Source organism: Trachurus trachurus (genome assembly GCF_905171665.1).
Source record: "Trachurus trachurus genome assembly, chromosome: 5".
NCBI lineage: Eukaryota > Metazoa > Chordata > Actinopteri > Carangiformes > Carangidae > Trachurus > Trachurus trachurus.
The window spans coordinates 33,521,520-33,544,832 of NC_139896.1; the positions used below are offsets into that span (position 1 = coordinate 33,521,520).

The window sequence follows — 23,313 nt, forward strand, 5'->3', positions numbered from 1 at the left end:
TACTGAACAAAGTACTGAACAATTTCAAATGCACAAGTGATGTCGGTGCAGACACTCTGTACCACTGTCTGCACCGAATTTCATGGCAATCCGTGCAATAGTTGTGGAGTTGATAAAAAAAAGTCAGACATGCCATCCCCAGAGGCACACTGCTAACGTTGCTAAAAACGACAACAGTCAGGCCCGTTTAACTGTGCTTGTTGGGATTTAACTCTGACATGTGAGTGGTGGATGCACTGCGATGCGGTGGAGGCCCCTTCGTGGACACTTTTGTGATGCATCAAGTATGAGTTGCAGTGCAGAGCTCTAGTGAGAGACAGGGAGGTTCATTGACACTGGAGAGCTGTCTCCTCCACTCCCCTCCATTCCCCACCAGCCTCTTATTAACAATGGCACCAAGAGTACGAGGGTCCAGATGTTTGTCTCCTGCTCCCACCAGCTGTGCCAGCCTCCGATACACAGCCTCATTGACTCTGAACCAGGCAGGGGAGACACTTAAGAACACACTGACACCACACACACACACACACACACATACACACATGCACATTCACTACACAGCAGACAGAAGGTTTTTGTTCAGAAATATAAAAAAAAATCATGGATACCTACAAAATGTGCACAAAAGATTTCAAAAGCTATTACTCTCAGTTTTGTTCAGGCAGAAATGCATGTAGATACATATTTCACACACACATACACCAGCCACATGCACTTTACACCCTCCTTCTCCTGGTGTAAAGCAGAGTTATTTGTGGGTGACAGGATCCTAACAATTCTCAGAATAATGCACATTTGTTTGGATGACTGCGCCATCAGCGCTCCCTTTGTTATTTTCAACATTGTTAGAGTCAGTCGGTACAGATCCACCAACCCTTTATTGTGCTGTTTTTTTTTTTTTTTGTCCATTTACTTGTTCTTCTAACAATAATTAGGTTTGTCATTCAGACACAGACGCACCATTGTCTACATGCTAATAATGATTTTGACAGTGAGCGAAGGAAAAGTAGATAACTGAGGAGTCATTAAAAATTAAAAAACAGTTGACCGGCTGCTTTTTCTTTATTTGGTCAAGTCTCCAGGCAGCTTCTGTGTGGTCAGCAGTAGCAGTGGCTGTTGTTAAGTCGTGCAGAACAGTTAGTCGTGTGCCAATGACCAAAGTTTAAAAAAAAGAAAAAAAGAAAGAAAGAAAGAAAAAAAAAAAGAACAGGCCTCCTTCTCCATGAGACATGGCTGCTCTGAACAGAAGAGACAGAGGAGACTGGAAATAAGACTATATGTCTGCCAATGTAACATTGTAATCCTAGATTCACCCAGTCAGGCAATAAGTTTGATTATGGTCCTCATTTGAAATGTTGGAGCCGCCCCTCCCCCCCTCCTTCTTTTGTGCTCCTCCGTCTCTGTTTTCTACTCCATCCACCCTCCCTCCCTCCCTTTCCATCCCTCCGCCATCACCAACAGCAGTATCAACATCGGCATCACAATCACTCTAGATGACTATTGGGAAACCTGAGCTATCTTGTGCACCCATGGTTTGTTTTCCGACCGCATTAGTGGAGATCGCAGTTGAGTTTTCACTAACACAGGGCAGCATCTGCATATCATTACGACCACAAGGTCCTGAACTCTAATATGGCACAAACCAACAGAAGAAAATATAAATAGATGATTACTTATTAAACAATAAAAACCTGTTGTTATCACCCCCCCCTTTAAAATAATGGCTGATTGTTTTTTGTTTTTTTGTCACCGTTACATATCTATTCTGTTCTATTCCATTTCCATTTGGGAGCTATTTAAATGTTGTTTGTGTTCCAGTTGAATGTACAGCAATAATGATGTGGTTGTTGTTGCTGACAGCACTTCTCCATTAGTCTCCTCTCTTGCCAAAATCAAGTGCTATTAGACTGTGAGGAAGGAACAGAGACAGAGAGAAGTAGAAAAACAAGAGAGAAGAGGGTCAGTGACATATTTTCGGTGACTCAAATTGATAAAGAAAGAAAAATGGAGGGTAAAAGTGAGGCATTAGGCGCGGAAAGCAGTTAATGTCTGGGCACTTGCAGCAGTTTGCAGAGCAAAAAAGAGAAAGCGTGCGAGAGACAGACAGAAACGGAGGCACAAGGGAGGTTGTGTTTATTATTTGATAAAGCCTCCCTTATAACCTCAGCATGTTGTGCAATAGCGCTGGCTCTCCTTCAACTCTGTGGTGTGCCACTTCAAATTAGTCGCTTGTGGAGAGGGCCTGCCCCGTCTTTGCAAAATGCATTAGTACGCCACTCAGAGCTTCATACAGCCTAGGGTTAAACACAAATTATATCATTTCTGTCATCCAATCAAATCACACTGACCCATTGACCTGCGAGATGAGTCAAATGCATAATGAAATATGACATGGCACAAAAGCTCTGATTTTAATCTGCTCTGACACACGATCAGATGAGGATGACCTCCTGACCTTGACTGAGAAGTGAGACGAGCAAAGGGAACGGGATACACGGGGGAGAAGACGGAAAGGAAACATAAAAGAAAAGGGGGGAAATGTATGCATTTACGTAGAAAGGCTGGTTTTAGTCAATGGGAAGTTAGTTAGTAATCAGCTCAGTATCCGGGGTGAATGGGGCCGTCTGTATCTGTGGACTTTGGGTGGTTGGTGCTCAGCTTCATTATTCTCCCCCCATATTTTCCCTCCCATAATGATAAATAAAAAGCATTTTTGTCACAGAGCAGCATCGTTTCTGTCACATAGCTGTGGCTGCTGCCGAGGAGATAGTCGCTGGATTTTATTTCCTCGAAAAAGCATTTCTTTGACAATACTTTCTTCCTGTCTCACTCCCAAGCTGCCTCCCCATCTCCCTCTCCCTCTCTCTCTCTTTCCCACCGTCCCTCCACTCTTCCCACCCATCCTCCCATCCTGTTCATTCGCCCAACAGAAACCAAGTACACAGTAGTTTAGCATCCCCATATACCCACACCGCGCCCTTTCAGGATTTCCAAACAGAAACATAGTGACAGATAAATAATGCAGCTGGGCTGTTTTAGGGAGAGATGAGATGACATGATGGGGGTGAGGGTGGTGGGGGGGTGGGGGGGAGTGGTTATTGCAAGGACCAGAACTGTTTGGGGCTCAGTACATGGGCTGGGGTTGGGCCAGGCAAGAGGAGGAAGAGGAGAGTGGAGGTGTAGGATGGCTGTAACTGAATCTCCGGCCCTCTCCCCCCCCTCCCCTCCCTCTCTGCTAGCGAAGGCTTTGTGGTGTGTTGATACCCCTTGACATGATATTGTAGCAGAAGAACAGCTATGGCTTTAATTAAGCCTGAGTTGACGGAAAGAGATGGATGGGTAACAAGAGGGGAAGAGGAGAGACAGAGAGAGAAAGAGAGAGCAAGAGGAGGAGGGAGGGGGGGGGGGGGGGGGTATCAAAAACAAACAGCCTAATAAACAGAAATAGCAGAACAGTTCATGCTGTTCAGATTAGTAAGTGATCTCTGTACCCTGACAGCACTGTTTGCCTCTGCCGTTACATTAAAACAAGAGCTCTGTGTACACTAGTAAACAGGATCATTCATAAATATACAGTATAATCTGCCTTCGGGAGAGCGATGGCAGAGTGAATGAAAATAGATGGAGCTCTCAAATTCTTCCCAAAGATAAATCCGGCGTCTCCTTTTGCGAACCGGACTGCGTGGAAAGGAGAGATAACGGGACACTGACTTTGTCTCTGTGTTTTTGGAGTGCTGCGCGGCGGATACGGGGAAGGTGTTGGAACGGAGAGTGTCGGGAGGTGATGGAAGCGGCGGTGGTGTGTGGGGGATTTTAAAGCATAAATCACCACTGTGACAAAGCTCTCCAATAGGCAGATAAGTGCACATTAGTGGTAAGGCAGATCTGTCATCGTCTGTCTCCGAGCTGCCGGGTCCCGCCCCTCTCTCTCCCCTGAAACAAACGCTGACTTGGGAAGACTCCAAAACTCTCTGTTGTGCGTCCGTCCATGTGTGTGTGGCACCGAAGTAACGACACGGGGGCGCGTGTGACATGATGCCTAAAGTTTGTGAGAGGAAATTTGTCACAGTGCATGGGCCACCTGTCAAAATAATGTTTGCATAATGGCATTCCTTTTAAGATAATACGCTAAGAAAGCAGCAAATAATGCAAACAGGGCTGTGACTAATCCATTAACCCTTTTAGTCTGTGAAATGTCCAAAAATAGCAGCAAAAAATTCCCAAGCGGCCACGGTGACATCTCAAACTTGCTTTTTTAGTCCAAACATCAACAAATCATTGAATTAAAGTGACATTAAACACAGAACATCCTCTCATTTAAGAAGCTGCAGGCAGACATTGAGACTTTTTGTTGAATAATGCCTTAAAAAGAGTCATCAATTACCAATATACATAGGATTTATTTCTAATTAACTTATATTAATTGACTTACAGATTACAGGCCTAATTGATTCAGCTCTAAATGCAACAATACACCAAGAACATGATGTGTTTTAATAATACTAAAAAGGCATGCAGTGTCTCTTTTTTCCCCATTGTGAATCACATTTGACAGCAGAACATTTTTATAGGATGTATGTAATTTTAATTGGGTTATGTCCTAAATCCGGATTTCTACAGGCATCACAACAATATTCTAATGAGAGGGAGAATGTACAGATAATGAGCCATTAGCCACAGTCAATATCATCTCCAGAAGGCCTTGAATACTCAGGCAGTGTTACAGAGGGAGGCAGAGATCTGTGCCAAATAAAAAGACAAGCTGGAAAGCTCCCCAATCAATGTTATTTTCCCTCTCAGTCCCAGACCAACTGTCTATTCATCTGTTTCTTTCAAATGAAAGGTGTGCTGGTATGTAACACTTACAGTCGAGAGATCTGTCTCTTAATTAAAATGTTACAGATTGTGTTTCGCCCACTGCGCAGACCGAGCATACTGTGTATTGGAAATAATGTTCCCTATAGTGTGTGGTATTGATCAGAGGAGGAAAATAAAGGATGTTTCAGTGAGGAAAAAAAAAGGAATCTGTGTAATGCAGCTTTTTTTTTGGGGGGGGGGGGGAGTGGGAGGAGGTCGCTTTGACTATTGCGAGTAAACCAATGACGAGGAGCTCATGGGAAAAAAAGAAGAGGAAGAAGAAGAGGAGGCTTTTGTTTGAAAAGGCAATTCCATACTAGGACACAAGCTGGTCTATACAATCCATCAAATACATTGCCTTTGTTTGGATTTTACTTTTAAAGGAGAAAAGAGTATACATTAGCCAGAGTGTGTACATGTGGTTCTGTACATGCAATCTCATTCTGAATAGAAGCGTATGAATAATTTATCTTGCCACAATCCAACTGGGAACGTCCTTGGTATTTACATTTTATCATCAAGGGCAGTGGATGAGCCTTCACAGCAATCTAACACATGACACACACTCAGTCCTCCTCGTCCCTCCGCGCGATCAAAAGCGACGGACGAGACCAGGAAACGTTTCTGCAGCGTGGATATATATTTATACACCCAGAGAAAACAAAAGGTTGATGAACATGCTGGATGATGACTAAGCGTGGTCGGTCTTTAGATTACACCAGTGGTCATCACCCACAGTGGCAACCGAGGCGCGGGGAAAGATGACAGGGCTCCGAGGGACGCGCACACAAGGACTCACTTCACACAATGGCCCCGATGTTTACAGAAGACAATTTAGTTTCCTTCCAACAATTATGAGGGAAATTGAATCTCAGGAAATGTTCGTTTTCTTGTCCATTAGACCAAACAATAACACTATCCCCAAAGGTTTACAAAAACATCTGTCTTCAAAGGACAGTCCAGAAAATTAATATCAACCGGCTTGAAGGCTATATCAGGACAGAGTAAATCAAATTGAAGCAATCACACTTCTCTCTTTCTCCCTGTCTTGTTTTTTCCATTTGGTGTAACATGTAGGAAGATGAAAGTGTGCTGTTAATGCTGAGTTTGTGTCTGCCTCCTTTCTTCACAATAAAACACTGCCAACGTCCTTTTTCTGGTCAAATTAAAAATGGGTGTTTTAGTGCTGGAGGTATTGCACACGCAGACTCAGATGAGTATTCATTTAAAAGACATTAGATATATTTTAATTCTGCTGAAAGATACTGGGGGGGAAAAAACACAACTTGTCCTCCACCATGTATATAAAGGCTCTAGGATCTGTGATCCAAGTGGAAACAAAAGGCTTACCCCACTTCTAAATCACAAAACCTCGAGGATTTAAAGCTGCTACCACTTCTAAATGAGCAAACACCAACATTACACCACAACTAAATTTACATTGCTGATAGTTTTTTGTGCTGATGCAGATTTCTTTCCTCCACTAAAACAGACTTTCTTTCTTTTCTTTTTTTTATACCACGCAGCAGGAAAAATCCTTATTTATCATGTAGAAATCACCCTCTTCTGCTATCGATCTTAACAAACCTGTAATATACATGGCCAAAAGATTACACAATAGAGCTTCATACCAAGCTTCATACTAGAGAGAAACAAGGGGGGAAAAATGTGCCCTGTATCCTTTCTCCTTTCTTCCATCTCCCCGTGCCCCTTATTTTCTCAAAGTATCTGTTTGAGAGATAAATGACCACTCTGCTGCTGAGGATGACAGCCTACACAAAGATGATATTGAATTGATTTCAGAAATGTTGCAGAACTGACTGTTTGATGTATACTGCTAGACATGAATCATAAAAATTCTATTAAAAAACCCTTGAATGGCTGACACCAGAATATTATTTGTGATGATTAATTTGACTCAGTCATTACAATGGGAGTCAAGTTGGATCGTCTCAGACAAAATTGCTTTTCATTCCCCGTTGAATTTCCCTGCTATTTTTCTTTTCTTCTTGCTCTGTGCAGAACTCTGATCTGATTGGACTTACTGTGTTAGTGCGACAGCGCACAAATACAGAGGCTGTTGGTCTTCTTTATTACCGGTCGCTGAGCATTGAGTTTTTTTTGTTCCAAAATGAGATGTTCAATGTTTGAAACTAAATCACAGCAGCTTTGACAAAATGACAGATCAGAATTTAAATAGTTTACAAAGCTTGGTGAAGGCTTACTGGAAACTGAAAACGTCAGTTGACAGGATGTCAACACAGCAGATAAATTCTTCTCCATGCAGTTATATTGTTGGAGAATTAATTATTTCAATGGATTTCTGATGTCAGATCAGCATCAACTGTATATTGCAGTTCTTTTAAAGTTGTTTTTTCCTTTGATAGACCAAAGCAGCTATATATGCAGTAATCAGTTTATCTGAGGATAACTGAATTCTGTTAATTAGCTGCTGTTTTGGGCTAAATGTTAACAAGACAATCACAAACATATCACCACAGTTCTGATTTGTCTTCACTATTTTTTCCTATCAAACACTGTAAACAACAAGTTGTCTTGGCTCATGAAAGTAATGGATGAGGTAGTCGCCACAACACAAAACTCATATCACTCATACAGTATCACAGCTTTAACAGCCAGTTTTAAAGTTAGTCATCGGTTTCAATTTGTTAGTTGGTTGCTTGGTTCCTGTCAAAGATTTTACTCTTAACAGTTGGGAACTGTTTGATTTTAAGTACGTAAGAGGTACGTGTAGGCTATAACTGGGTTACAGTGAGGTAAACAATGATAAACAACAAGATGTCCACATACGGTGAACTTAGGGAAGGGTGTGAACATTTCCTTCCCTAGGTGAATTTCATAAGTGACAGTTACAGTTACTGTAGGTGAAGTTGCACTGGAAACCACGACTTTGCACTGATCTAGAACAGTGGTTGAAGTGTTTCCTGTTTTAGATCTTTAAACGATGCCTGTCAATCAGCAACAATCAGAAAGTTCAATACAAATACTTCCTTGGTAGTTGGATATAGGCAGCTTCTCAGAGCTGGGGCCACTGGTTCCCCTGTTAGCTTTACTACTGTGCTGGGTTTTGACTTTTATTCACCATTAGCAGAGAAGACAAAGGATTTTAAGTTTGGTGATTGGATGTTTCTTTCCAAAACACAACATCTCTGTTTTTCTACCTTTGGTATTTCAAAAAAATAGACATTTTGTTATGTAGCTTTTTGTCTTCTTTGATACTGATGATTCAATAAAGAGAGCCTCATGCCTGCCCAAGCCTTGGAAGAGCTCCAGTTACTCAATATGGCCTATTGGGGAAATGGAAAATGATTTTTTTAAGCTCACTTTGCAACTCTGATACTGTAAACCAAATACTTTGATCTGCTTATTTACACTCCTTTATCAGGTCTAATCTTATGTACCACTTTGTCTTTCTCTCTCTCCCTCCACTCAGAGCTACACAGGTCAGACTGGTGGCGGCGGGGGAGGAGGCGGCGGTGGCGGCAACGGCAGTGGAAACGGAGATGAAGACTATGAGATCCCTCCCATCACTCCACCTAACCACCCCGAGCCTCCTCTTCTTCACCTGATGGAGCACGACTCTACAGGCTACCTCTGCCACTCGCTGCCACACAATGGACTCATCAACCCGTACTCCTACCCAGAGCTGCCCACACTCATGATGTCTAACATGCTGGCACAGGACAGCCACCTCGTTTCCAGCCAAATGCCCTCGGTGAGTAGCGTTTGTGGACTCGACCGTTCCATGGCTGCCCCGAGAGCCCAGAAAGCTCAGTAATGGGCACGTATGTTTGGGACAGTAAAAAAAAAAAAAAAGAAAAGATTCAAAGAAAAAAGGGTTGGACTTAAATGTAACCCTTTTTTTAGGAAAAGGTTAAAGGGCTAGTTCAACATGTTGGCAAATTGGCCCATTGCCATAATCCCTATAGTCATAGCAGTAGGTTCGTTACCTTTATTTGTCGGTGCAATTTCCCTCTAAAACAACTCTGTCTGGTAATGTTCTGTTATTATCTCATAGCGTGGTGAATGTGCAGGTCACAACTTGTCCACCAGAGCGTTTTGGAGTTGTTGGATTGTGTATTTGATGAGTTTGATGAGGGAAACCAAGACATCCCATGAACCTCCGTAGCGTAGCTCTGAGCAGCTCGCGGCTCTGCTCCGCCGTTCTAAAAATAGCTTGCACCGACAAATAAAGGTAGCAAACCTACTGCTATGACTATAGGGATTATGGCAATGGGCCAATTTGCCAAAATGTTGAACTATCCCTTTAAGGCTATTGCGTCTTTGCTAGTTTCAAATCAACACAGTCGTCAGTTTCCCATGTTGAGATCCATGGTTGGTTGGTCTCAAAGTGAGGTGTGGTCATTGTTGAGGCAGAGCACAGTGTCACTACACATGACAGTTGACTGTGTCATTAAATCACCTGAAAACAACAGCCAGCTACATGAATCAACACACACCTCTACATACATCAGACTGGTTGGTTAGAACTCCATATACAGTAACTATGGGCTACATGGAGATGCCCACACAGTCTGTGCTCCCACCACCGAGCACTTGGCATTTATTATTCAAATTTCAAATGAGGGTGCAAAAATATTAAACCAAGGGTGTAAAAGAATGCATTACACCCACTGCAAGCCTGTTTGGTGGAATCCTGCTGCTGCTGCTGCTGCTGCTGCAAACGGCCTGTCGGTGCACAAGCAAAAACTTCCTTCACTACTACCTGACAAATCCCTGTCAGATTGTAATCAGGTGCAGACACACCAGGCACTCAGACTGGTTTAGTTCATGTTACAATTTTTTTCTCCCGCCTTTAAATCGTTAAAAGTGGATTTGGACACAACCCTAAATGTGCTTTAGAGCACTAGTTTAGATCATTAAAAAAAGGGTTCTAAGACTTTGAAGGCCTTGTTGCTTGTATCAGAGATATCCAGCATGACATGAGAGAAAAACTATTTGGCCTCATGTGTACACACACATACACACACACACACACACACACTGAAGCAGAAACTTGGTTGCAATTATAATGGAGTACATGAGAGATCAGACAAGTGTGACTTTGGAAAAGGTTTCCAATTTGGGATATTGCAAATCATCCAAAACCAGTTATTTAAAGGATGTCCACCCTTTAAGTAAAAAATTTAAAAAATCTAATAAAACAATTTATAAGGTAGATGTAATTTTCAAAACATGAATATGGGCAGGAGGGGGGGGGGGGGTCTGAGTGAGGAACTGAATGATTGTTCAGTGGTCACCATGTCAGCTCTGATGCATGGAGAAAAAGGATTGTGGGTAAATCCATCAGCATCATATCTGCCTCGACAGCAAGCATCAGTCAATCTGTCAAGCCTTCAAACATGAATACGCGCTGATTACTCCCTCAGCTCCACACCGACCTGCTCCACAGCAAATTAGCATCTCCAAACCATAATTGCATTCATGAGAACTGCAGAAAATAGAGCAGGTTTCTATTACAACAAATGATATATGTAAAGCTTATGCGTGTGACATAATGCATGGGTTGCAATAACCAAAGGCTCACTAGTTCGCTGTCTTCTTTATGGAACACATGTAGCCCTAAAAGTGTAGTTGAGTAAAGCTGAGGCTGGGGTTTTAAATAAATGCCTGCTTTTTTTTCTATCCTACTCTATAAAATGTAAATATAGTGTTAGATGTGCACTCAATGCTGTTCATATAACATCTGATACATGGACAGAAGTGAATGGTTTTTTTTTAATGGGCTGCAGCAGTGAAAGTCACTTAGGCGAAGAAGAAAGAACATAATGGTCAACAATATTAACATATACAAAGATTTTTGTGTCTTTTGTGTGGTATTTCAGGTCAGATTTTCTTCATACAGTACATTCCTCCATATTGACTGTGATATCAAAAACAGATACAGACATAGCTGCACTGTATAGATTACCACTATGCAGTTGATAATATAGTACACACGATTTATATATTGCTCTGTTTTGTGGCGTGATCAGGAACGATAAGTCAGCAGTGTGTTTTGGGTGCGTTAATGAAAGGTAAAGAGGATCAATCATCTTCGCTATACATTCAACAAATGCAGATAGATATCAAGGTCAAGCAGAGTGTATGATCATGTTCACCATAAACAGAGGAAAGAAGGATAAACAAGAGTCAGCACATAGCCAAAATATGGCTTGATAAAGATCTGAAATATAAACATGCTATATAATGTTGGAATATTACCCTCCTACGCATTGGATTCATGTTCCATTTATCTTAATATCCATTTCACATTTTGGTCATGACCTTTACTGTAGAGACAGTGGTTGATTGGCCAGTCTTTCACTCGGCAGTCTAGGATATTTGTTACTGCTACTCGCTGGTTTTCATAGATTGAATACTGCAGGTTGTGTGATAAAAATACATGAGATGTGAAATGCTCAGCTGGCATACAATGGAAATATATTTAAAAGATATACTACAGATGCCGGTGATTGCTCTTCTGACAACTAGTCCTTGGTGGTTTAAAGGGTGTTTTTTTATTTTTTTATTCTGCAAGTAAAGACACAAAACGCAAATATATTAAGAAAGAAAAATGACAAGACTGAATCAAAAAATGCTTTGAAGCAAGTGATCAGTGGTTACATTTTGCAAGTAAACCTCCCAAATCTTGATGTTTGAAGGTATTTCAATATTTCAAACGGGCTCTGAGAGTAGAAACTCCTCGGCAATATAGAAGGTCTTTTTTTTTTCAGGGCACTGCTTCAACTTTGCTGCAGAAAGCAGCATATAAAGCAAACTCAGAAATTTCTAAATCAAATAGTCTGCCTGGCGAAACTACCAAACCGTAGCAGAGGTTCATTTGTGCTGAGAGCAGAGTGTCTATTAAATCGGTGCCTCACCTTGACACAGTCTGTTGCGCAGAGTAATTAGGCAAACTCTGCAGTTCAAACATGAGATGCTATCATTATGAATACCTCACTTGACATGGCTAGATAAATAACAAGGGTTAATTCTAATTTTAGACTGTTTTGGAAGCTAAAAAATACTGTTTGAGTGTTTTATGTAGATAGAAAAATGTTCCTTTTTTTTTCGGGGGGATGTTGCTGCTGCTGTTGACGTTGCACTGTTATGTGTGTATGTCCAAGTGTGTCTATGTGTTTCTGTGTCTTCACTATAAACAATATCTCTGCTGTTGAAATGGATCCACTACATCTGGAGGTCAGGCCTTATATTCAATCTTGAGCACATTGAAAAAAAATCCATTAGGGTTCATCTTTCCTGCATCAGCCATTCTATTGTGGTGCTGCAGTGAGATCTGTTTTCATCAGGCAGATTCAATACGTGAGCTGGGCAATGAAAAGAGTGCAATAGAGTTGGATGAAGAGAGGAGGGGTGAGGATAGAGAGGGGGTGGGGGTGGTATTGTGGGGAGGAAAGCAAGAAGAAATTGCAAAGTGGAAAGAGGTAACTCTTATTCAAAATGAGCATATACCTCAGGTTTTCTGTACCTCCTGGATTTCATTATTAGATATTTTAGAGATAATTCAGTTGAGTGAAATAAGGTTATTCTGCCTCAACAAAAGCCGGAGAGCCTCTGGTTTTTAAATAGGAGCCTACGTGATTCAAGCACGAGGATGTTTGAAAGTACTCCACTGCAGGTGGAACAATATAAACATCAAATAAATAGGCCGATTATATAACAGAAAGGATTTAGAGTAGAGCAGTGTTACGGCAGCAGTTGATCATTCTGGGCGAGCTGGAAGACCAGATAGTGTGTGTTGGGTTTGTGGTGGTGTTGGGGCGAGCTGTTGGACTAAATGCTGTTAAGACTGAGATCTGTCAGTGGATTTGACTCCGAGTTGTGGGTGTGGGACCTTCAAACCAGAAAGATTCCCACTTAGATGCAAATCAAAGACGAAGAGAAGAATAAGCTTAAGGAGGTTTAGTGTTTGTTTTTTTTTCCTTCGAAAAATGTGGTAGTTACATTTAAAAAAAAAAGAAGCTGCACATGTTGAATGTCCCTCAAACATTTTCAGGACTTAAGTTTCAGCTTCAGACTTCAGAACATGTTTGGCTGCCCTCTATTTGGTATTTATAGCAGCAGGATGGTGTATGTGGAAACGACAGTGCCATGTGTTCATGGCAATGAAGGAGCACATTAGCCAGAGAATCAATGTGGCTCATTGTTTTTCATAGTTTTTGGACAACAATGGAGGTCTGTGGCACAGAGGGGAAAACTGTATTCGGCTTCATCTGTGCGGGGAATTCTTGCTTCAAGTGAATCAATTAGTCGATCTGACTAATGTTGTTTTTCTGTTGGTCAGGTTTTATACAAGTGGTTCCAACTTCTTAAATGTGAAAATCATTTTTTCATACCACTGTGATAGAAAATGGATGATATCATTTGGTTTTTGAGAAACTTTAATTATTTGCCACATTCATCAGCACTGAAGATGAATGTGGTTAGCAGCAGTCTTACTTGTTAGAGGAGTGAACTAATAAATATAATGCATAATGCACTAATAAAATATAGACTCAGTAGAATCCGGAGCTGATGGAAGTCACGTTACAAACAGCTAACAACCATTTCTTGTGGTTTTCTCTCCTCTACTCTGCTGACTCTCAAAACCTGAAAGACATCATTGACTGTGCTCTTCTAATTTTGTAAAGAGGCCATTTTCAATTCATACGTGTTCTTTTTTTTTTTCAAACGTGTGTGTGTGTGTGTGTGTGTGTTGTGGAGTGAAGCCCCTCCTGGCCAAACCTGATATCTTTCAGAGAGCTCTTTTCTCTGATGCTCTGATGCACTTGGCAGGGCCTCTCTCCCTCTCTCTCTCTGCCTCTCTCTGTTAATGCCCCCACTGTCATAGCATCTACAAGTTCCAAAACACATTAGACATTTAATAGCCATGCTCAGGTTGCATTGATCTTATCAATACAGCCTAGAAAGATGCACATCTCTACTGCTTCTAGTGAATCATTTCTGGCCTCACAAGCCGAGTGGCCTTGTTGCTGTCTGTTGAATCTTCACTTACACTGAAACTGGCCTAAAGCTAAACTATTTTATTAACGGCTGTATAGATATATTTATAAGAGCCTCACACCTGCACTGTGACAACTACATCTGCAATCTGTTTGAAAAGAGATTCAATTATGGTATATTTAAAACGCTTCTCAAATTCATATGACCTGAATAAATTATCTTTGATTAAGTTTTTTTTTTTCCTTTTTTTCCCTCCTCCATGTTCCTCAATGATGCATGCAATATTAGCCATCATCAAACCAGCTCGAGTGTGATGTTGTGAATATGTAACAGATGATGAATGTATTATCAGCTGGGGGATGTTACGCATAATGGCCATGTATTAGCAGAAAGAGCTATGCGGACGCAGCCTTAGCTCCATCAAACTCCCAGGTATTATCTAATTTGTTATTTTCCACGAGACAAGACGGGAATCTGCCTGAATGAGGGGTCAGTTCATTTATAAAGAAGGTTGTGCCCCCCCCCCCCCGAAGATCTGCCTCCTATATTCATATTCAAATTCTTGCTCGTATTTCCTTTGTTACGGTGTTTAAATGTAAGAATTTCCTCACAATCCACAGTTGTTGAGGTTAATTATCAAGTATTAATCCCACACTGATTGCCATGTTAAGTTGGGTGGATGCCTGCGTTTTCTTTTCTTTTCTTTCTGGTGTTATTTCTCGCGGGGTATTAAGTGCTCCTGGCAGGTGCTCGCTCCTCAAGCCTGTGTGAATGAAATATGAGCTGCAATGTCAACTGAACTTGTCACAGACAAGCTTGGATGAATTAATGATAAGAGAGCAGAGGTGTGTTTTAATGTGTTCCCTCTCTGATGGAGGGTCGCGGCGAACGTATTATCGCATACTGTACACCTGCTGGTTTTTGTATAAACATGGAACAGGTAAAAAAAAACGTAGATAAGGTGGTGCATTCGTAGGGAAAAATCTTGGACCGAATTTTAAGTCTAAAGACTGAATATTATATCACCCACACTGTTATCAAGTGACTTCTCAGAAATATTCTAATTAAATGTGTTTAGACTTTTCCAATATGGACTTTAAATGTGTCTTACCTTTGCCTTTAAAGACTTTCTGCTCTTTGAGGCTTTTCCTTCTTCTATACTTTTCATACAGATGAAGAAAACCTATTTCTCCTTTGAAAGACCTTCATTTTCAGTCATTTTTTAAAAGGGATTAGAGCGTCTGCGGGAAAATGATGGAATGTCTGTCGCTTTTCTACACAGTTCAACAAGCTTAGTGATAGAATGGGACTTGTATTAGTTATTCCAATGTTGATCCAGGCATACATGATTTTGAATGATCAATGCTTCCGGCAGGACAAAAATCACTTGCTTGTTTGATGGCCTCTTGAAATCTACGTGAAAGGGGAGGGCTGTTCTTAAACCCCCACCCCCTTCTGCTTTTATTTATTTATTTATTTTTTGTGATTATTTATTTTCAAATTGTCCCTTGGGCTAATGTTCCATTTTGGCATTTCACACCCCCCTCTCCCATAAATGAACCATCACAGCCATAAATCACTGGACAAACAGAGACTTGTGCAAACCCTGAAAGGTTCAGAGATTTATGTAACACATTCATGTTTTCCACTTCCTCATTTTAGTACTCCACTGGTAAAGCCTAGCTAATAAAAGGTCCTATTAATATTTCCTGTTGCCTAGCAACGGCAGGCAGCAAGTAATAGCATTCTGTGGAAAAATAGATGACCGATAAGGAAAAATTCAATTCTTTTCTCATCTCCTGGGAGAAAGTGCCTTATTTCTCTGGCAATGTGATATGAAACTGTAGTTGTATATTAAGAAATATCTTAAAAGAAATATAGGTTATTTTCCAATTTCATCATTTTGGGGGGATTTTTATTGCAGGCTGGAATGAAAGCTCATCTTTTCTCTCCAGCTTGATAAAGTCAATTAACCTATCAGATTAAGCTAATCAGAGGATACGGTGGCGGCTTAATTTCTTTATTTTTAATCAGAAATTCTAAAGAGATGGTATTAAATAACACACACACTGAACTTTAAAGAGATCACTTCTGTGAGACAAATTGCATTTCATTTATATTGCAGCTGTAATTTAAACTTGTTTTGCACAAACACAGGGCAGCTTGTCTAGCGTGGCGCGTTGTGTTCAAAAAACCTGGGCTAATAACGCTGCTTATCACTGTGATCACAGGTAATGGAGGAGGATCTCCACAGTGACAATTTTCAATTTAGATAATTTATCACATCATATTTCAAAAACAACAGAGTAAAGGAAAAAAAAGCGTTATCACACACATGTTGTTGTCATCGTCCTCCTCTGTACTGTAGATGTGATCAACAGAGGCTAAAGAAACAAAGGCAGATTCAGCTGCAGCAGATATAGCTGGTGTTATGAAGCAGATACATAGATAAGGGATTTCATATTACACTTAGCCAGGGGCCCCTGCTGAGATTTATCATGCCATGAAATCATGTCCATATTGCACTGTGCCCTATCTCAACCATCCATCATCTCATTCTGCTTTCACCACCAGGAATATTTGGCCCTGGTGGCGGTGGAGAGCCGTCCCATGTCATCTCACTCAGGGACGTCTCCCCTGCTGTGCTGCCAGCCACCAGTTCAGCATAACACTGCCACTCTGTCTGCTAATGTGCACAAGAGAGGCTTGAGCCAGGGTGATTAAAACTCTTTGTGTATTCATGTAGCACAGTTCATGGTGGGACTCTGACCAGAGAGAGCCATACAGTATAGGCTGCAGGTTTATCCTCAACATGTTCACAGATGATTCTCACAGTTGATATCAGAACGGGGAAGAATCCTGGCTCATAAGCTTGAGTGTATCTTTGCGGTAGCTCAGTTTTTTTTTTTTTTAATAGCACTCCCAACCAACAGTGATCCCTATAGAAAAACAATTTCAGAGGGGGATATGGTGTCTCTATGAAACAGGTGACATCTGAGGAGAGGAGAAGCAAAAAAAATCAGGTGTAAACCAGACTTTTATATATTCATTCCTTTGACACAATCCTGTCTCTGAGCTCAGCAGATACTGTAGTTCCTTCGACCTCATGACTCAGTTTTTGCTCTGATATGCATCGTCAGCTGTGAGACAATGACAGCAGCTCCTCTGTATTGACAGGCGCGTGCCTCTCCAAATCAGATCAATTGACTCCAAACAAGGTGCAGAAACACCTCAAAGTCAATCAAGACAAGTTAGAGTTACTTGAACTAAATTTCAGCTATCATTAAAAAGAGTTTGAATACTGATGCCAATTCAATATTCCAGGTTTGTCCTTGTTTTTACTTAGTACGAGGCTGCATAACAAAATGGAAGCAACACTTCCTGAAGGCACTGTATGAAGAGTTTTATGACAAGAGTTATGGCAAATTGTCAGTATTTTCTGAGCTCTCGCTGTAGTAATATAACTTTAACTGACAATAAAATTAAAGGGATAGGTCACCCAAAATTCAAATTTCACTCATTATCTACTCACCCTCATGTCAACTAAGAGCTGTGAGAATTTTCAGAGTCCTCCGTGCCTTCTCTGAGTTACGGGGGGGGGGGTTGTCATAATGGTTGTCAATGAATACCAACTTTCTTTGTCCAAAAAGACACACCAAAAAACATCCAAATACCTCCATACTGCTCGTCTGTAATGTCCCTCTTGTATTGAAGCCCCGACATGAGAAATTCTCATGTCGGGGCTTCTCCGCCACCACTAATAATAACAAAATAACGATAGAGACAAAACGATATATTTATTGAAAATGGGCCCATTAACAAGTGTGGGTAGCGTAGATTCATCCACATTAACATGAGACTTTTTTATAACCAAATAGAAACTCCTCATTGTCCCTTTAAATGGTGCTAATAAGCTCAAACATGACCACAGCATTTACCAATTCTTTAGCATGGACAGGCCACTTTATTATGATGCCAGTGTAATAAAATCTTACACAGCAATCAGCCTGCTTATTTAAACTGATGAAACAGATGCCACTCTGGTATAATCATCATGAGGATGAAGCAAGGTTATCCATTGACAACCATTATATGGACAAATATTGCTGCGCGGACCCCCCCCCCCCGTAACTCAGAGAAGGCACGGAGGACTCTGAAAATTCTCACAGCTCTTAGTCAACATGAGGGTGAGTAGATAATGAGTGTAATTTGAATTTTGGGTGAACTATCCCTTTAATGAAAATTGGAAAAAAACTAAAAGTGTAAAGTCCAACCCCCACTTTTCCCATATACTGTGATTACAAGAGGTTCATTTGTTTGGTAATCCGCTGTCACTAACATTTATTATAGTTCAAAGCTGGAGAATAAAGGTGAAGGTGGTTCCTGTCAGAAATGTGTGAAATTCTTTTGTCTGACAGGTTTTGGACACACATGCAAATCACCTTGTCATGACCTCGGCTTGCATGGCATATATACAACAACTGTCTGCATCTTCTTTTTTTGCGTGCTCTTTCTTGTTTTTGTGTTCATTATTTCTGCATCTACATTCATTTTTTTTGTTGTGCGTGCACACACACACACACACACACACACACATATATAGTATATACACAAAGTGCGTTTGACACGGCAGTCAGGAGTCTCATTAGTGGGAGCAGAGGAGCCTTGCCTTCTGCTGTCAAGAGTGTGTGTCCCTACCGCTCCTCACAACCATCTCCTACATGTCATGTCAGCCAAGGCTCTGATTCTCTGACGCTGTGCTTTGTGAGGTGAGCGCGGAGACACGCCCGGGCTGAGAGAGAGAGAGAGAGCGAGAGGAGGAGGAGGTAGGGGGAGAAAGAAAGAGACAGTGAGAGAGAACAAGAGAGAGAGAGAGAATAAAAAAGACTGAGGAACAAGAGAGAGAACTGTTGGGAGGGGGGGTAGAGGAGAAGAGGGAGAGAGAGAGAGAATAAAAGCAAAGTAGGTTCTGACATTAGCAGTAATGAGGAACATGGAGGATGGTGCCAAGGGGGACATCATGACATTACTATCTGCAAATCAACCACAGCCTTGTTGCTGCCACAGATTCACTCTGAGAGGCGTTCAGGGTGGTACTGTACTTTTCAAACCGACAGTCAATCACAACCAAGAACATCAGCTTCTTTGTGCGAACGCTCCCAGCTACGCTTTAATAATAATATTAATAACCAATAATGACGACAGCGATGATAACAATAGCTGGAGCCACAAGCAAAAAAAAAAAGGCAATTCACACACAAAGGGAAATGCAACAAAAGGGTCTCTAAAATTACAATTTGACCCTTTTACCATGCACTCCTGTTATGACTTCTGTTTCTGTGTGTTTGTTTATTCTAAAGTTTATCTGTATATGGCACGACTTCAAAGTTGTTTTCCACATTTTTATGAAAATATCAGGTGCGTTGGCATGGAGTCTGTTTGGCTTTGAGAGATGGTGGTGGCAGAGTTCATTTCAACAGTGTGGCTACTTAAAGCCGTTCTTGGAATAAATTGCCTTTTCTCTCTTTTAAAGTTGCTGCTGAAAACTCATAATTATTTCCTTATGCTGCTGCTTTGTGAGGTATTGCTGTTTTTTTCTGCCAGATTAATTACTTGATCACAGTTCAGCACAGGAGCAAGTATTTCACTTTTTTTCTTTTTTTTCCTCCGTTCGTCTAGCATGTAATTGGAACGATTGAAAGTGACCTGATAGTGTCTTGTTTTGGCAATGTGGAGCGACTGCTGAGCTAATAAGCAAAATTAGGTTTTAATGGCGTGTTGCTAAATGCAGTTGGCTGCTACTACACCTGGATCATAACATCACATTACATTTGAATCAAAATCTGCCTCTAGCATTAAAAAATATTTAATAAACTCATCTTGACTTCCCTAAAAACATCTCCAATTAGGCTCTAACAAATTCTTAAAACACTTGTGTTTTCCTTTTACTTAAACATCCCAGCATGCCCATCATATCTCCTTACTTAGCATCTGTCTGATGTCACAAGTAGGCAGAAGCAGCGTTTTGCCTTTGCTTTCATACTTAAGTAGCGTGTGACTCATAAATCCACACTCTTATTAATTCTCCTCAGCTTGTGTAAATGACCCTCCTGGGTATATATAAGCTTGATAAAGCAAAGACATGGATGAAGGGACAGAGAAGAGAGAGAGACAGAGAGAGGGAGAGGGTGAGGGAGGGGTGAAGGCTCGGAGGCTCTTTGAGGAACAGAGTTGTTAGTGCTTTGCCCTCAGGGTGAATGAGAAGTAGCTTTGAGGGCTGTGAGGCCCGGGGTTGGCTCCCCACCTAAAGGCGTGTTTACCACCGTGTTGCGCGGCGGCTGTGCTTTTGAAGGATCAGTCTTGAACGCGCCTCTAATTAAAGCTGTCATGGCTGGGTGCCTGCAGGGATAATGTTCTATTATTATAGTCATTTGTTTCAATTAAACGCTGGGTGATTTTACAATAGCAGCCGTGAACCTGTGTGAGTGAGCCATCACTCTAAACAAGATGGTTCCAGTCAAGCAGGGAGTGAGGAGAGGAAAGTCTCAGGACTCACAGGAGCATTGATTACTGCCTGGAAGAGGGCAGGGCGGGGTAGACAAAGGGTCCAAATGTCAGATTAAAAGCCATCAGCAGGTGATGTTAAATACTGGATGACACCATGCTGCATTATGGGTAAAAAAAAAAAAGCACTTCACTATTATTAAGGAAATTTCAGTTCCCATTTACACTATAGTCCCATTTTCAAGCGAGTAAACTAGAAGTGAATGAACTCCAGCTCCACAGACCTCTCATAATGTATTACTGACAGATTTATTTTAAAGGGACAACAAGGAGTTTTGGAAAAGTGAAGCGTTCATACATTTATGAACCTCCGCGCGCACCGTGAAATTATTTGACCGGCGCAAGACAGACTCATGTTTTCAGTCATTAATAATTAAAGTCAGAGGTTCAAAGACGATCAGATACCGTCGTAGTTCCGACCATAAATGGCGATTCAGCGGCGTTATTGTCATGACTCGCCGCGAAACCGAAAGTAAAGAAACGCTGGTTGGCTCAACCAGCATCTCCACCACCACTAATAATAACAAAATAACGATAGAGACAAAACGATATATTTATCGAAAATGGGCCCATTAACAAGTGTGGGTAACGTAGATTCATCCACATTAATATGAGACTTTTTTATAACCAAATAGAAACTCCTCATTGTCCCTTTAAATGGTGCTAATAAGCTCAAACATGACCACAGCATTTACCAATTCTTTAGCATGGACAGGCCACTTTATTATGATGCCAGTGCAATAAAATCTTACACAGCAATCAGCCTGCTTATTTAAACTGATGAAACAGATGCCACTCTGGTATAATCATCATGAGGATGAAGCAAGGTTAGCTGCTTTTACTCGTTCTTTCTCTTTCTCCTTGTGGCTGCTCGGAGCTCTCTTCTCCCCTTCTCTCATCTCGGTGCTGGTGGTCAAATCCCCTTAGCTAAATCAAATGGTGCAGGCAATTGGAGCGGCCGTGAAACCATTTCAAAGGTAAGGTCAGCAGGAGCAGGGGAACAATGGCTTTGTGATATTCCATCTCGCACACAATGTGCTACACATAATTGGAAAGCCTTTGTTATTTGACTCCCATTTGACTATGATGTACAAGATGTGAATACAAACACGACAGGCGTAACGATGGCAGGAGAACACGCTCACACTGAGTTTCCTGGCTTTACATCACAGTTTAGGTCTGCCTGGCTGCTCATCACCAAAAAGCAATATCCAACTGTCCCCTTTCTAACTTTGGAGATGAATTTTAGTCCTTAGGTCATGTGAGGTGTTTTTTTTGTTTTGTCGTTTCTGGAGTTCTCCTGTGTCCTCTTTCCTTTCCTCCTACTTTTCCTCCTCCTGTTTATGAGCGGACCCTAATCCCTGGGGGCTTTACAGTACAGCAAACAGCTAAATTGCTAGGAGGTTAAGCATAGTCAAGACTATACCCAAGAGAACTCAGAGTCCAACTTTATAAATATTCTAAATATACAAATTTAGGCCACTATGTTGCTCCACTTGGTAGTTGCGCCGCAAAACACAGCAAAAAAAAAACACATTGTCCACACTGAGAATCCATGAAAAGTCAGTATGTGTTACATGCTAAAGGCAGAGAGCAGTGACCAACTAAATCCTGTTACTCACTGTGCCCCCCTTCTTCTATTCGCCCTCTTCACTCACTCTCTTTTGGCCATTTGGATGATACCATTAGGAATTACCATACAGTACCTATGGCAACCAGCAACCTTTGTCAGATTCTTTCATAATATTTGTACAGCCGTCTGCCGCTGGCTTTATTTAGCTCAGGCTTGATGGCACTATGTGATAACTTCTTGCTCTTTCAGTCTTGCAAAGGTGAAAGCACCAACTAAAAGCACTCTGAGACATTTTCAAAAAAGAAAAGAAAAAGGCCACAGGAATGACTGTTAGAAGTAGATTATAACAGTAGGAGCGTTTGGAGTAATGAGCACTAGTCCTTTAGGTTTTATACTGCATATAGCAGCTTTTAGTATGTGTAATAATGGAACAGGCACTTTCATACTTACAGTAGGACTCTTTCTGCTTTACATCCCAGTTATACAATGCAACATACACTATTGGCTTCAGACTCCCACTATAGACCTCACACTGTACAGTAGTTCCTATGTTTCCATATGTTCCAATGACCAACTGCTCCGTTCATCAGGACAGAGCACTGAGCTCCAATAGAAATGTAATTTATGCGATGACACATGACAGCGATTATAAATAATGGCAGAAAAAATATGTCCTCGGTTTGAGAACAAATCAACAAACACTCTGCACCACCTTCGTGTTTTTCCCTCCAACCAAAAACTAAGATGACTCGGTACAGAACATACTGTCACAATTTACAATTTATGTCTGAAATCAATTACGTAAAACCAGGAGCCTAAATGATTTAAAGCCTTTGCCGACTGCCAGGGTTTTACCCAATCACACCCTCACCAGGCTGATAGCACCCGGTACCCACGATGCCATGGTGACACGGTGTCTTCCCTCCCCATGAACTCCCACTTCTCTGCATGTCTCCCTCTTGTTTATATTAAACATGGTGTGGCTCAGATTAAAAGGTGACAATTTTGCCTGGAGGCTGTTGCTATGGAAATGCGTCTGCTATATCTATGATAGGCCATTCATGTTTGATTAATTGGTTTTTCAATGCTTCCTCGTTTGTGAGAAGAGGACCCTTAAAGAGCAAGTCCATGGAAAATGGAAAATTAATGGATTTCTATTTCCCTCTCCCCCTCTTGTTCTGTTCTGTCTTACTTATTTTGCTGAAGCTATTTCCTCATGTTTTAAGAACTATAGTGATGGTGTTTTGAATTATGATTGGAAGTTGGAGATTGCCGTGGTTGGGGGGGGAGGTTCGAGCTCGTTATTTGAAATGCAAAAGGAATGTCTTTGT

The 23,313-nt window shown here is 41.3% G+C and overlaps 1 protein-coding gene across 2 annotated transcripts in view; it reads left to right on the forward strand.

Moving 5' to 3' along the window:
• The window catches only part of tox2 (TOX high mobility group box family member 2), a 103,258-nt gene that overhangs the window by 63,203 nt on the left and 16,742 nt on the right, over positions 1–23,313 (forward strand). For both annotated transcript variants that reach the window (XM_083971413.1, XM_083971414.1), the window contains exon 4: positions 8,312–8,593. In XM_083971413.1, coding sequence (XP_083827539.1) covers positions 8,312–8,593 — 282 coding nt within the window. The remainder of the gene's footprint in view (positions 1–8,311; positions 8,594–23,313) is intronic.